The 17,098-nt window shown below is 34.1% G+C and overlaps 1 protein-coding gene across 1 annotated transcript in view; it reads right to left on the bottom strand.

Moving 5' to 3' along the window:
- The window catches only part of LOC148655015 (copine-8), a 169,682-nt gene that overhangs the window by 106,205 nt on the left and 46,379 nt on the right, over positions 1-17,098 (bottom strand). The window contains exons 3-4 of the mRNA XM_088645067.1: positions 10,060-10,106; positions 7,518-7,621 (exon numbers count right to left, since the gene is read on the bottom strand). Of these exons, the coding sequence (XP_088501193.1) occupies positions 7,518-7,621; positions 10,060-10,106 (151 nt within the window). The remainder of the gene's footprint in view (positions 1-7,517; positions 7,622-10,059; positions 10,107-17,098) is intronic.

Here is a 17,098-nt window from a genome sequence, read left to right on the forward strand (position 1 = left end):
GCAGTACACGGATATAATCATACCGTTATTAAATTCTTGAGATACGCGATTCAATATTATTATCCCTTTTAATCAAATTCTAAAAGTATGCTTGTTGACTCCGGTATCACGTTAGTTAAAGACTTCGAAGCTTACAATGTTTAGGGAGAAATGGAATACCGGTGTGTATTTTTCCTTGTGATATTTTAAGCTCTAGTTGAATGATAGGTGTCGCATTTTAAATCATTTTCGTAGTTAGAAATTATGAAACGCCCTGTTAAAAGCAAGGAAGTTTTTATGCCCGTTGAAGTAAAACAAAATGCCTGACAAAGTATGGCTTGGACAGATTCCAAGTGCTTGTACAAATGTGCTAAAGAAATTATACTTTGAGTATACAGCTTGTCCAAAGTCATCCATTATTAATACTATTAGTAATATCTTCAGTAAAGGCTTTGATGCATAAATATTTCTGATAAAGGTAGGTTGTGTACTTTTGTCCAACTGAGCAATCTTGCTTTCATAAAATATACCAACATTTTAATGACTGATGATTAACATGCTGTAATACACAGTTCAAAATTAAAGGCTCAAATGCTGTACATGAGAGGTTAAGCTCCCCCTGGCGGTTTTACAAGGCGACGCCGGATAGTTAGTCACGTGACACACGTGAACTGCGTGATACCGCGTGATACTGCGACACGCCCACCGGGGTATGCCGCGAAATACCTCACCCATTTTGAATGGCTGCATCTGTATGTGTGTTTTAGTTTGTTAATACATATAATTGTTGGTCCTCAGGGTAATGTACTGTACCTGTTAATATTCTAAAACAAAACTACACTGAGTTATATGATTCTTATGCACTTTTTAAACATTTAAGCTAACTGAGAACATGAGGAAAAATAATTTTCAAAGAACTAATAATCAATGATTAAAAATATTTTGAAAAGCAGCAGCAGAGGTATTAGGCTCTGCTAGATTTCAGTGGATAACATTAGTTTATACTAATATTATACTGTATGATGAAAGTGAGTCTAAGGAGACACTGTAGAATTGCTCATGCCACACGCTTAGAAGCAATCTGTTGGTTAAAAACCGACATCACAGAATGATAGGTAAAGCAAAAGGACATCTAGTCAAGCACAGCCTGAAGCAAATATGCAGTGGGAAAGGGAAAAAAGACATGGCAGCTGTTATCCAAGTCTGTTTGAAGTAAACTGGATTACAGCAATATCTCAATTCCCAGAAAACAACTTGCCAACCACAGGGGTTCCATTAGAGGCATTTCATCTTGTTAAAGGGGATTCAGCTGGGGCCGGCTTCTGCCTGTCCACTCCATAGATGTTTCAAACTCAAACATTCAGCTAAAATCTTCCCAATAACAAACACCAAGTACTTCCAAGCATGGCATGAAAATAAAAAGAATTATTCTGAAAAAAACAATAAGGGTTACATTTTGTGAGATATGTCTTGTGTTTATGATGCACACACATTCCTTAGTATGTCAACCACAAACATGTTTGATGTTTCACAAAGCAGAATGCAACATAACTTTTTCCTGATTTGTTTGCTGTAGGCCCATACATTCGTGATAGGATGGGACATATGTCTGATTTGGATTATGAAAAAGATATTAGGAAGGGTTTTGTCATAAACAGCAATGCTGAGGAGACTAATCATAATGGTTCAGTGCAGCAGTGTATAACCTAGCAGGAAGTAAAAAAAATAATCTGATATTCTGTAACCTCTTCAACATGAATAGCAGTTTTCCCATTGATGCAATTTGCATCTAAATGAATCCTTCAAGAGCAAAGTTGACAAACGAATGTGTGCAAAATGTCGAACTGTATGCTATGTTTCATATTTATGATAAAATTACACTACGCCTTTGCAGCCAAAACAATAAAAAACCATGATATTAATGTGCTGTTGATGTAAGACGAAATAATATTATAAAGCAATACTTTATATTTATTTTAAAAAAATTGGAACTTCCTAAAATGTATTAGTTAACATTTCATTAATACAAAATCTAACAAGAAAACCTTTAAGGTTAATTACCAGATTACATTGCATTATGTCTAGTATCACTGATAGACATGTAAGTGATTTTAAAATACAAAAGAACACAGAAATGTCTTAATCCTCCGCCATTTACTATTCAATATTTCTAACAAACTGTTAAAAATACTTCTGATTTTAAAATGTCACACACATTTTATTATATATTTTAAGTTACAATTTGAAGAGTTACGCTTCTATTAAATATATTAAACATATATTATATATAACTATATATTAAATTATTTGACCTAAACAATACAAAATAAGCAGGTTTATTAATAATAATCAAGTCTTAAATTCAGCCAGGACAACCAGAGCAAGGATCTGGTAAATATTCCAAAATGACTTTAGCCTAAGGCTGTTCTGGGAGGCAGGAAATAATATGAAATGCAGCTTTACTATAAATAATTGTGTCACTATTTTGCAAACAACCAATTTATTTTCATGGTAATAATGGCAAATGAAGACATTCATCTATGTGGCAGTAACTGAACAATAGTATGAGGCTTTTGTATGCTGACAGGATGAAAAAAAGTATTTTTGACAAGAGCAGTCACTCAGAGGTACTAACAGTTTCAGTGAAATTCTATTAAAATGTGTTAAAACAACACCGAATGACACCTTAAGACAGGATGGGACTTTGAAGTTGCGCCTCAGATCGAAACGAGTTATGAGTGATCCATGAGTAAACTGAATGCTAAACCATTGCTGTATTGTTTATTATCGTCATTTTGATATTGCGGATTTTACAGAATTAAAAAAGAAAAACATTACAAGATTTACTTGATGTTACCTTTATTTAAAAGGTTTCTTGTATTTGCTGAACAGTAATCAACAGCAATAAATTGCACACACCCACCCGATTAGAAATTAAACGTGAACACCTGTTCTCAATCTGATCAGTGACAGGAGCTGTAAATAGCTGTTTACAGACTATATTATAAAGCAGTAAATTATGTAAAAAAAATAATTAAGTCAAATAAAATAATAAAGAAAGAAAAAATAAAGAAAAACACATACTGGTAATGACAAGTTTCAGTGTTTTTTTTTTATTATTGACAGGATAAGTAGTAATTAACAATTCAGTAAAATTGCTCAAGACCTGGGGTGGTACCCATGAAGAAGAAAATTGTTAATATAGTGCACATCAAAAAAAGGGTTTCAAAAACTGATTCAAGTAATTACAGACCAATATGTTTTATTCTATAACTCATGTGGTTGTGAAAACAATAATAAGATCTAAAATAGAGGATCATCTGCTATGTCTAAATATATATTTAGATTTTCAGAAGGCTGGAAGAGATTCTCTGATTACGTAGCAACTAACAGCCAAAGAGATTAGATGGTTTCCTCAAATTTGTAACTATTCTTATGTTCTTCTGTTATTAAAGGTTAAGTAGTTTTTACTTTCAGTCTTGGAACAAACTTCAAAATCATACTCTGTTTCAAGAATTCAGTTTTTTAGGCCTACCACCAAACTACAAAGTGCTTACTATCTCAATAGACATTCACTATTGGGTGAGATTCTGGATCATCTATAGAAAACAAGCAATTACCAACAGTTTGTTTTCCATCATTCGTTTTAGCAAATGTGTGATTAATGAGTAATTTATTGAAAAAGGAAAGAAAAAGAAAATAAAACAAAAATTTGGAAAGAGAAAATCCTAATCTTGGTCACTTCTGTATAAATGTCCATGTCTATGTTATCTGTCTGTGCACTGTATTTTGAACAATTCTCTTCAGTACTTGTCTCATCCATATTCTTGCCTCTGAAATTTTCATCTTTTTATCTTCTGGTCCCAATAGCAGCTGCTGCCAACACAAATTCTCATGCTCTCCATCTTGCTAATCCCACCAGCCTTTTCACAAGTCTCCCTGAGGTCAACCTCACCATTCCAGACTCCAACTTTTCCTATCTCAGCTACACCAGTCTGCTTTCAAATTTTCCAGCAGCTGAGTCTCATCTTCAGTTTTCCACCTCTCCACCATGTGTGATTTTTTATCCAGGTTCTCCTCAGTGGTCCAATTGACATACTCCAGAGTCCTACCTAAAACACGGGTTTGCAGCCCCTTGGATTTGTAAAATGTCTCCAATTCCCCTTTAAGATTTTCCATTGATCAGTATTCTCAGATTTCAAGGGGGATTTACATGGAGCCAACATCCATCTAGAAGCAGTGCTGACATCAAGTTAAACCAAGTTCACATGTATTCATTCCAGTACACTTGTGTCACCTTCACTAAAAACAATATTCTTCATAGCATTTTCTGACCCTAACCATATCCCTATTCATATTCTATTTTTATCTCTGTAATTAAATAATTCAACGTCTATGATATGGGATCCCAGAAACTTCTTCTGGTGTTCAGACAGCTTCATCCTGACAGGCAAGCTGTCATACTCTCAGCTATGTGATTCAAGGCGATTAAGCAAACTAACTCAAATCACACCTCTACTCCATATTAAATAAGCATTAACCAAAATATTGCCCTTGCGGCTGCCACATCAGGTCAGCCCCCCACCATCGGGGACTTGAACCCTTGCCTCCGGCGTCACTCGAGAGGGATCCAGCCTCTTGAGCCGAAGGGAAATCTCCCCTCAGCCCAGCGGCTGCGGTCCCTGCTATTCTCAGGGAAGGGCGGTGACGTCACCGCTCTGGTAAACCAGCTCTCGCAAGCAATGGAGGCCGTATGCGTTACAATATTAAATAAATGGATATTATTTTAAGCACATGCACGCAATGTAATTCATTCTACATATTACTTGATAAGTTGTGCTTCCAGAAATGACTCAGGAGGAGGATGAATAATGGGAAAGCAGCTCATGTCATCACTCCAGAGATCAGAGAATTTTTACTGAGCACACAGGAGGTGGTTGAAGCAATCAGCTGCACCTGACTATGGAGATTGAGGGAACTTTAGTTGTCAACAGTTATTGTGTCAGATGTCAGAGATTACAGGTATATCCCAGCTTCTGGCCAAACAGTATCTACCGCCAAAATCCAACAGGTTTAAGGCAACAAAGAAATAAGAACTCTTGGACTCTAGTCACATTAATCCAACGAAGGATCTGATACAATAGTTATACAATCAACATTTTCGTTTTGGATTTTTCTTTCCTGTTTTTGCTAACATTGATATTTTTTCATCCATAAACATATTCAGTCCAAGCACTGACATATTGATTTAAAATATTTGCTATTAAAAATGTATACTGTATATGTATTGTTTGTAAGTTAACAAAATATGACATTGTGATCACAATATGGTATGCATTGAAGAATATTTTGAAATTTTATGGGTTGAGTTCCAAACAAGTTTACAACTGACAGAAATTAGACTTTGAAGGATTGAGACCAAGTTTAAGAGAAGAAGAATGGGATTAGATAGTTATAAAATCAGATGGGATGTAGGATGTAGAATGGATGACAAAGTACACAGATTCTGTTTCTAGGACAGAACAAATTTAACTCATGATTGAGTAAGTCTAAGCTAAAAAACAGTACCCAGTGATTCACTAAATCAATAAGGAAAAATATAAGGGATAAGAAAGCACTTTATAAAATGATTAAAGAACAACAGGATTCAGTTAAGGAAAAGTCGTATAATGAATTGCAAGCAAAGGCTAAAAAAGGTAATAGAAAGTACAAGAGAGAGAAAAAGCTGAAATAAATAATGAAATGTTCTTTAGTTACTACAACAGCAAAAGAACCATTAATGATAATGATAAGTATATCCCAGACAATAATAGGAAACCTCAAGACAATGAAAAGGAAATGTCTGATATCATAAATGACTATTTTCAAATGACACAATTCTATAATAAATAGTATTAGCATAAAAGAGGCAGAAGTTTTCAAGACCTTGAAGCATTGAAGATAAATAAATACCCATGGTCTAATGGTATCATACCAATTGGATTTAAAGAAACATTAGATGTTTTTCAGAAATCATAAACACAACTCTTCCAAGAGTAGCTCAAGACAGCAGTAGTAGTAATGGAATGAAGAAATGATAACGTAGTGCCAACCCATAAGAAGTGTTACATAAGTGAACTAAGTAATTATAAACCAATAAGTCTTACTTCTATTACATGAAAGGTTATGGAAACAATTACTTGAACTAAATTAGAGAATCTTTGTGGAAATTAGATACTAGGGAAAAGTCCAAATGGATTAAAAAATATAAGTGTTGCATAATCACCTTGTTAACAAGCACTCTAAACAAGCTAACAACTGGAATGGATTCATACACAGCATGGATGGAGTTTCCATGAGCACATTAAATAATGCATCATATATCAGATCTACAGTATGACAATGCCACACCAACAATTTATTATGAAGCCACAACAAAAACTTCACATTTCATATACAATTTGATTTTCTCAAGAAAAATAACAGTCTGCTTATGACTGGGCAGTTCCTTCAAGCAATAATAATGCACAAATAAAACATTTAAAAGTAAATAATCTGTAGTAATACATTTGTTTATTTAACATTCTGATTTTCACTTCCATTGTGTGTTCGTTGTGCCTTCATGCCTATGTACATCCTTGGAGCTAAGAGCTTAGCATTATGAAATTATAAACAAATAATACCCTGGGGTATTACTGCCATGAAGAAATACAGGATTCATATTTGGAATCTTTTTTTTTACTTTTTGTAATCCTTATTACAAAAGAGGAAATTTGTCTTAAAAATTACAGTACATTGCTGTGTTTCATTTATGAACTTTGCAAGTAATAGCATATATGCTATTTTTAATTTATGAAATGCCCTCTAGACTAAATTCAAACTAAATTTGTTTTTTGCACAGTGTCTGTGTATAACTGGTGACAATATAGCTATTGATTTTTAACGCCTTTAACAGTGTCGGCATCATAATTAAATGGAATTCTCAGTGATGAGAAGTCCAGTGGTGTATTGTTGCTGCTGATTAAATTGTCAGTTACAAACTGTTGTCAACTCATGATGAGATGTTGATGAATCGTTACTGTTTATGAAGTGTTGACAATGAAACGTGTGGCAAACTGAAGATACCTCTAAATAAATAGCAACTAATCCGTTTTTTATTTTTATTTTATTGTATTCCTACCCAATGTTTAATTCTCTTAATATCACATGAAATAGTAATACCTTACCTATATGCTTCAAAACAACCCCGGTTTACATTTACTCTGGTGCCTCCTTAGTGGGACAACAAATACAATTTTCAGCTAAAATCTCTTTACTAATTTGCAGTCCTTAATCATTCTCCATCCCCATGACAACAAGAAGATAAGATTTAAAATTTACTACTGCAAAGGTTCAATTATTTACACATCTCTGAGGCACTGGTAGTTTCCCTTCCTGACCCTCTCATTTCTCTTGAGAGTTATTTAAATACAGACTCTAACAGGGTAGGCCTGCTGAGCAGCAAAATCTATTAGTAATGGCAAATTACATGCACTGTAACTTATAATTTAAGTACTTACAAATCAAATCGGAGGTTTTGTCTCTCTTCAAAGAAATAGTCTAGAATAAATTTCCGTACAAAATCAGGATTCAATGTGTTGTCGATAACTTCTGTCCTCCCAAACTGTGAAAGAAGAAAATGATCTATGAAAAAAAATTGGAATTGAACCAAATCTCCAGTTTCACCCTTGATCAAAGACTGCTTATAGCTATTCATGAAGACATAAAATTAATTTAAAATCATTAGGTTCTCAAGACAGTATTCATTTTCAATTCACTTCTACATATAATATTAAAACAACATTCATGTATCGATCAAATTACATTTTTACATTCTTACCAAGAATATACAATGAAATGTGTTTTAGCTAGCATATACAATGAAATGTGAACAATGTGTTTTGACAAGAAATGCTACATTAAATACATTAAAAAGTGGATGTTCAAACTGAAATTGGATGGAATCGTCTAGTTAAAAAACTACCCACAAGGTATTATTCTTCTATTTTCTTTATTATGCAAGTTAAATTTCCATACAAAGAATCAATGTCACCTTGGTAAGTACTGAAAACATGTTTACAATGTTTTAACATGTAATATACATTTTATATATATATACTTTCATATTTGAAAAAACTTAAAAATTTTGAATCTTGAAAAAATGACAGCAAGTCATTGACAAATTCTCACACTTGTACTTGAGCTATCTAAACAAGTTTCAATAGTCTTGTATTGAGGTAGTCTTACACTATGGTTTCCAAGACAATTTCTTGTCTTAATTATTCCACTAAAAACTAAAAACTAAAATTCCATTGAATTAATTATGATTACTAGGAGATTAAATACAGTCCATTTTCTTAGAAATTGCTAAAGTGCAGTCCAAAACCTTTAGTTAGTGGGTACATTAGTTAATAGATACATTAGTTAATTAATTAAATTTAAGCCTATTGAAAGTGCAGGAATTCTGTAATACCAGCTTACAGACCCTTGGTAACAGCAGCTAATAATTACTAAGTTCTTAATTGTCCTTATCATGCATTATACAGTAATTATTGATGTCTTTTAAACACTACCCTTTTAAATAGAGCTATTCTGCTCCATGCCATGACAGTGCAGCATGAAATATATTCTGTTCAAATGGTATGAATATTGTTTTCATATGTATTTTAAAAAATGTCTGACTGACAAATAAATGATCACAGAAATGAATTACCCATTAATTTGTAAATCGTTTTGTTTCAGAATCAACTGTGTAGAAATTTGATTTAATAGTATGTTACAGTTTCCAGATGTAAGTTTTAAAGCAGGGCTCTGTCAAAACGGCTGTCTTTTAACAAAGGGATGATCTGAGAGTCTGAAGTGATGGAAACTGGCCTCAAGCCATACTGTGCATTTAGGAGTGAGCACCAAAATGCTTTATCTCCACAAAAAGGAAAGCTGACAAAAGAATAAAAATAAGTGACAAGTATAAAAGATGGAAAATACCCCTTTCAGCTGTGATATTTATTAAATCAAATAGAATGTTCCATGCCTTAAGAAAAGTATAATTATGATGACATTACCGACTCAAAACACACTCTTAATGTGGTTTGCTTGGACTATTACTACTTTTGTATTTGTGGCACTACTCTCCATTTATTGCCCATACAGTACCTTTTTGTATAATTTGTTTAGGGCTAACACTATGTAAAGGTATTGGAATATTTATGGGTAAATGTAAAGACCTACAATACTAAGAGTCAAACAGGCAAAAATGTTAAAAGGTTAAAACGATCAATTTTCACAAAGTACATAAACGTACAGTAATATGGTCAGAAGGAGCACATAAAAACATTTCCTAAATAACCACATGTAAGACTTTGATGCTTAAAATGTTTAGGGAGGAATGGAATAGTGGTGCATATTTTTTCTTTAAACTACCAATACCAGCAATATACAGTTTACATAATATGTTTATGTTCCTAAATTAATATCATTTATGACCTTCAGATGCGTTATGCTCCTCTTTTAATGCTCAGCTACTAAAATTTCCCTTAAGTTGTAAATTCCATATAAATATTCAATTCTAAGCAGAATAAAAATGTGCACAGTAAAGAGACTTAATGATTAAATCTTTTCACTACTGACCAATGCACCACAAGTGCCCCTGTTGGTCATTTTGGCCAGCCAATCACGTACCGAGGTAAGGCGTGGTGGCTCGTGCATAGTTGCGTGCAGTACGGGTTTGTACAGCGAACTTTGAATGGCTGCATCTGTAGGAGCCAACCATATCTGTAATCATTATTTTAAAATAATTTGTTGGAGCTATGGTAATTTCAAGGAACGGTTTTGCTCATATCTAGTGCTAGTATGATTGTAACATGCACATTACACTCATGTTTCAGTGCTTAACAAGATTTTTTGTTATTTAATTTATTTTGTTATATAATTTATTTAATCTTTCCTGTACTCCTATAACAATGTATAATGAGAGAGATGTATTTGTAAGACCCTCCCTTATAGATTACAATGTTTCGGTGCCTAAAAAAATGTGCACATGAATGTAAATACAGTTATACTTACTTCTCTCCACTCTTTATTGCCAACTCCTTGTGTATATAAAACACAAACTGCAAAAATAGAAAACATAATATTAACACAATTGACATTATTTGAAATGTTAAAATATTGTATGTGCTCATTAACAATATTACAAAACAATATGCAAGTTTTAAAAGTCCTAAAGTTAATGCAGTGGGTAATGCAGTTTAAAAATATACTGCATTGAGCAAAATGCGTGTTCTCTAACAATTCCTTTTCATCCTCAATTCAAAGGTACTGTACCTGATGATATGACAGGTAAGACCTCTGTGTAAGCTGTGAGTTGTAAAAAAGAAGTAGCAACTGCTTGATCATTATACTGCTTCTAACAGGAGGTCTTCAAAATAATATCATTCAGTTTCTTCTATACTGTACATAACCTATCATTGCACTTACTACTAAAACATCATTTCTATCAGCTGTGAAAGAAAACTCCACTCCCCCATCTCAAACAAGAAAATGTCATCCAGGTAGACAGGATTGCGGTTAGTTTTAAAGTCAAAGAGGTGCATGCAATGACATAAGAAAGGTTGCTATTAGCTAAATGATCCAAGGGTTTCACCCAGCTGTTTTTTAAAGGAAGCCAGGGTATCAGTTTTGATAACATGGCTGGGTAGCTTGTTACAGATTCCCACAAGCCTTTCTATCAAAAAAAAGCCTGCTGTTCTCAGTTCTGCTGCTCAGTTAAAGTACACTGACTCGTCATTACAGCAGAGGCAGCAGCTTACTGTATAACCTCCAGTTCACTCAACCCAGTGTCTGGGACTGAGGACACAGCAGAGTTTGATAGAGACCCACGGAGTGATAACAGAAAACACAGTGAGGAAGAGTGTCAGTTGCTCAAACAACTTTGCAGCTCAACAGGACTTTCACACAAGAAAGTGAATGTACTCTTTTTTGCAGTGTAGGAAATTCTTTAATCAATGTAAGCCTAGAATGTACAAAGCTCACTCTCAACATAAGTAGGGCATATAGCTGCAGACAATGTACAAGTATAAACCATTTCTGGGTAACTGATTCAGCTAGTAAACTAGTGACATTTGCAATTAACACCACAATAGGGTATTAGCAAACACCATGGAAGCTAAAAAGGAAATAAATATTTAGACAAAATTCAAGACTAGATGATGACACTTACTAGAGAACTACACAGTATTACAAGCAGGTAGCAAAATCATAAACTATAGATATAAAATGTGAAACTGAGCTTGAAGAAGCTACTTAAGAAGAATTTGTGTTTATATAAATCATTTCACATATATTACCCATTAAAGTGACTGTGGGAGGAGTTGTTGTATATGGTCTATGAATAACTGTGTGTCTGTGTGTCTCATGGAGAGCAAGCTGGGGCATGCGAAAAGAAAAATTCCTAGTACAAGAAATTGTATATGGCTAATAAAGTGATCTTATCTTATCTAGTTTACTTTAATACAGCACATAGAATATCATCAGGCCGTAGGTATTTTTTTTTACCTTAAGTGTTTCTATTGCACATAACATTTCTGCTTCTTCCGTGTTAATACTATTTAATACAAAACTTTGTCTTCCCTCAGCCTTTGATATGTTGTTGGAATATCCATGGAAATCATCTGAGAAAAATATTAATTTAATACATTTCCTTTTTATTGTCTAAATGCTTCCCATTATTATCTCAGAGACACTTCACTATTTGTTTATTTGAATGGAGCTTTTTTTTCTGGGAATGGCTCAGCGTGACAGTAACTGAAGTGATTAATACTGAAAAGTGAAAAACAGTTTCAGGTTTATACTGATTATTCAACACACTGTGGGGAGGAATGAAAAAAGCTGCTACACCTGGGCGACAGAAGAAAGGAAGTGTTCAGACAGCTATATCTTCAGTTTTTTTTTTTAGTCATAAGCAACAATATTTTGATTTAAAACATGTTTAAGTTGATGGTGTTATTTGAACCTGCCATTTAGCACACAGAATATTTAATACATCAAATCTTACCCTTTTTAGACCTATTTGAATATGAATTGAAATATGAACTTTTTTCAGTTGTGCATTAAATGCTCTGAAAGAGAATATCTTGGACTTGGCTTTATGTGACTGGTTTTATGCATTTTATTTGCAAGATTGCAAAACAGTTTAATTGCAAACTGAACCAACTTAATCCAGCATGACTTGGATGCTAGTGTCAGCACACTTTAGACTTGAACTCAGCATAAATGTCTCATACTATAAAAGTATGACATGCCCTCAAATATGGTGTCCATCAATGCAGAGGTTTTTAAAAAATGTACCAAATTCAAGAAAAATCAGTATATACCGTAAATTCCTAAACTGCCATAATAATGTTTAAATAATATAGCTTAATTTTAATTATTGCAATTCTTTAAGTATAGTGTCCTTGTCCAGCTAAAGCTTGGTATATGGGATTAACATGTAGAATAGAAAATGGAATATGTACTTATGCTTAAAACTTATGTATCTTTTTATGAAATCTTTTCCCAGTTTAAATTAGTTTACTGGATACAGCTGTATCATATAACAAATATAAATAAAAAATACAATGAAAATGTATGTACACTAGTGATAATATGTATACAATTTGATGTGTTTACATACCTGGTGTATACTGTAAAGTATTGTATCTTAAAAGGAGGGTACGATAACTGTCTCTAACTGAAAAAGAGTATTTATATTGTCAGCCTTTATATGACTGAAATCATGGTCTCAAGAGACTCTTGGTGGTGTCCTAGCTTCTGCAGGTGTATGGCTGACGTCCAGGAAGCTGTACAATGAGAAACATGTATCCTGTTTTCAACAGCAGACCAAGTACTTTCCTTTTAAGATATATAAATAGATCTCTTTGTACTTCTTTGTACTACACAATTCACATCTCACTGTTGAGCAAGAGCAGACAAGGTTGGGCTTTTGTTATTCCTCAAGAGCTACTCCTTTTCCTAAACTGTCCAAGCTGATAAATTCATCTGCTTGAATTGTGATTAGAGACTTAAAATTATTCATTTTATGTGCAGGTGCAACTGAAACAACAGGACATGACATTAACAAAACAATCAAACAAACATTTATTAGCTCCTAAGTTTAATACCTACCTTGTACAGCACATAAAAAGTATTGTGAATGTAATCAAGAGTATTATTTGCTTTGCAAAAAATAGAAACAAACACAAACATTCTATCCTTGTATTTATGAATTTACTGGTATTCCCTTTAAATTAGTTTTGTGAGAATATAGTTTTGCATTATCTGGATAAAAATGTACACATACAGTACTGCAAAAGAGCAGGTCTCAGACCTGTCCCAGTATTTACACTTCAGCTCAGTCACAGTGTATTAATCCACAGACACATAATCACCCCTTTTTCACATATGCTTCACATGAGTCATTAGAAACAAATTATTTATGAGTATGTGGTCAGTTGGTAACTTTATGAATAACTGCTTACACACCACCTACTCTTTGAACAAATACATTATTTATATAATAGAATCTATCTAATTTGGACACATTTATTTTTTCCAGAAAGATAGTAGAAAAGTATTTTTTAAGAATTAAAAATAAGTTTTTTTTACCACCACTAGATTTCTTTTTTGTATTTTTCTACTTCATTGCATTATATTATGAGTATGCACTGTTCCTTTAAATATATAGCAGTGGTTTTCAAAATAGGTTGTAGAACACCACTTAACAAACATTCCAGGATGCCGGAAAAATAATCAATGTTTTAAAACTTTTCAGTTTCAACTTTCAAGCAATAAGGAAGGCTGAAAAACATAATAAAAAGAAAAAGAAACAAAATGAATAATAAGTTTACAGTTATAACAAATAAGGCATACTGTATGACCAATATTGTGGTGTCATTAACTGAAAATGATTAGATTTTAATAATTAAAATAAACAACGGATTTGAATTTTAGGATTCCTTAACACTACCTCTCATTTACATTAATACCCAGAGAACTGAGCAGTCTCCAAGTTCTCTCATTAGTGGGTTTCACCTGCCAACAGTTTGACACACATTCACAGCCTGTCTGCTGTTGTAATTATCTTACCCTGTTTCTATGGGTCTTAAAGGAAAAAAGAAGTATTTTAATGTGCACTTAAAAACTGACATTTTTTACATAAAACCATTACATGGTATGATTATGCTATTTATTTTTGTTGTCTGCATATTAGGCAAAATGCAGGCTAACTAATTAACTGTAACATGCAAATCAGACCAGAGTCCTTTCATCTGTTCAATCAGGAACCAATTAAATCAAGTACAGCAGACACACTTTTTAAGTTACATTTTTCCAAATGCAGCAGAGTATCCAATTCTAAACTTGTTAATACAGTATAAGCAAGGTATTTGCAAACAAATTTACAGTACCTGTAATTGGGCAAGTACTTTGTTGGTTTACAGAGAAATTGCACGTGTTGAAAGAAGAAAGATGGAGATATTCTTTTCAGGGTGTCCGATCCCCTGTCTCTTTTGAAATACCACAGACAGTGAACGTGCAGTATAAGTACTGTAGGTCACCTCTGACTTAACAAGGAAAGTGTGAAAAATAATGGCCATTATTGCAGGCAGATTCTGAGGCTTGGAAAGATATTACAGAAGCATTTTACCTATTGCCTATGGTAATTTCAGCAAAATCATATTGCCACTGGCTCCTTTCAGAGGAGTGTTGAAATAAAAGTCAGTGTGGGTTTTACCTAGTCAGCATGTAGTACATCATGTTCCTGGAGCTTTAGTGAAACATGCAGGGGAATTTGTTTTCTCTGTTATATGAACTCCAAGAGCCAAAGCAGGCAGGAGTTTCAACAGATGTCTCGGTTCTCTGGAGTCATCCTTTGAATTGTTTGCATATCAGCAGATACTCTACATGCACTGATTCAGATAAGTCACCTTATATTAAGCATGAAACCATGCTACTACTAACAAAACACTACTATATTACAGTACATTAGAAACAGACAACATTATACATTTAGTCATTAAGAAGCTGATTTTGATCACTGGGCATTATATAATGTATAGCATTTACTATGATGCAATGGTAAGATAATTTGCACATTTGAATTTACTGGTATTCCACATTTGCACATGTCCCTGTAAAGCATTATGCATGCGATTATAATGTGTTGTGTAGCAGTTATGAAAGGATTATGAAGACATTGTGCAGCAAATTTCAAATGAAGTGTTACCTAAAATTAAACTATCTTTTGTGCAATGTGAGATTGGGACATTGTTTTGTGCATAATTGTACCTCTACTACTAACAACAAAGGGCAGCACAATTTTCAGGCATGGATTTCCTGTACTTTTTGTTGTGAAGTGATTTTGATGATGGTGAAAATCTCATTAGTGTCTTGTCATTTGTATTTTTAAAGATTAATCTTTATATCAAGGCCAATATTTTTTTCAGACTACAAATAGGGAAGATAAACAGTAAGAACTGAAAAGTCTAGAATCAGATACAAATTAAACAAGAAGCAATTGACATAAAACAAAAGGAAAGTATTGAAACTTAAAACATTGTGTAATAATAATAATAATAATAATTGCTTACACTTATATAGCGCTTTTCTTGACACTCCACTCAAAGCGCTTTACAGGTAATGGGGACTCCCTTCCACCACCACCAATGTGCAGCATCCACCTGGATGATGCGACGGCAGCCATAGTGCGCCAGAACGCTCACCACACATCAGCTATCAGTGGGGAGGAGAGCAGAGTAATGTAGCCAATTCATAGAGGGGGATTATTAGGAGCCCATGATTGGTAAGGGCCAATTGGAAATTTGGCCAGGACACCGGGGTTACACCCCTACTCTTTTCGAGACGCGCCCTGGGATTTTTAATGACCACAGAGAGTCAGGACCTCGGTTTTACGTCTCATCCGAAGGACGGCGCCTGTTTACAGTATAGTGTCCCCGTCACTATACTGGGGCATTAGAACCCACATGGACCGCAGGGTGAGCGCCCCCTGCTGGCCCCACTAACACCTCTTCCAGCAGCAACCTTAGTTTTTCCCAGGAGGTCTCACATCCAGGTACTGACCAGGCTCACACCTGCTTAGCTTCAGTGGGTTGCCAGTTGTGAGTTGCAGGGTGATATGGCTGCTAACCAGTATAGATCGTATGTCTGTGCAAATACTCTATGTATAGTACATCTATGGAACCTATATACATAATAATAGTTTACAGAGTTAAAGTGCATATATCAGAAAGTACCAGAAGATGGAAAGAAGGTGAGAAGGAAAATGGAAAGAACGTTGACAGAAAGAGCTTATTCCCTGTTGCAATCAGATTAAGTGCAATAAATGTAGCACAAAAAGCATGAGTGTCTACAATTTCTCCATATGAATCAGTATACTTTATCGGTGAAAGTTAAAGTCACTATGATATGCCACATACTTTAATCAAATTCAAACCCACAGCAAATGTACTCTATTGTGGCTCATGGACATTGAAAGAGCATTCCATTGATAGTTACATGCCCTCATCTGGAGTATGACACCTAGGCACCTGAAGAAGGCTCCACGGTCGAAACGTTGTGTTTTCTTTCTTCTTTTTTTCAGCATGGAATAAACCTATTACTTGTTCCTTTGCAGCCTACACATGCTGACCCACCTGAACTACTCATCTGGAGGATTTTACAATAAACTAAACTGAAGTTAAAACTAATATTAAATTATCACAATAATTCTATATACAGTATATACACAAGACAAAGTACTAATTATACATTAATTTTGAACTACAGATTATTTTACGTGTCCTAATAATTCAAATATTCTTCTCCCTTCCTAATTTGCTTGGTAGAACAGCAATGCTTAATCTTAATAGTGCCATAGTTGGTCTCCAACTTTATTCTGCAGGATCTTTATTTGTAACTGAGCACACAACTGGGGATGATCCTGATATTGGCTAGTAAGTAACTTACTGTAGCATTGTACTAGATCCACGTCCAAGTTTGTTGCAATTGACCCAATTGGTCTTTTGTGCATGCAGGCCCTTGGGACAGCCCTTGTTGTGGGTACTATAGG

This window comes from Lepisosteus platostomus, chromosome 9 (genome assembly GCF_059453375.1).
Source record: "Lepisosteus platostomus isolate fLepPlt1 chromosome 9, fLepPlt1.hap1, whole genome shotgun sequence".
Taxonomy (NCBI): Eukaryota; Metazoa; Chordata; class Actinopteri; order Semionotiformes; family Lepisosteidae; genus Lepisosteus; species Lepisosteus platostomus.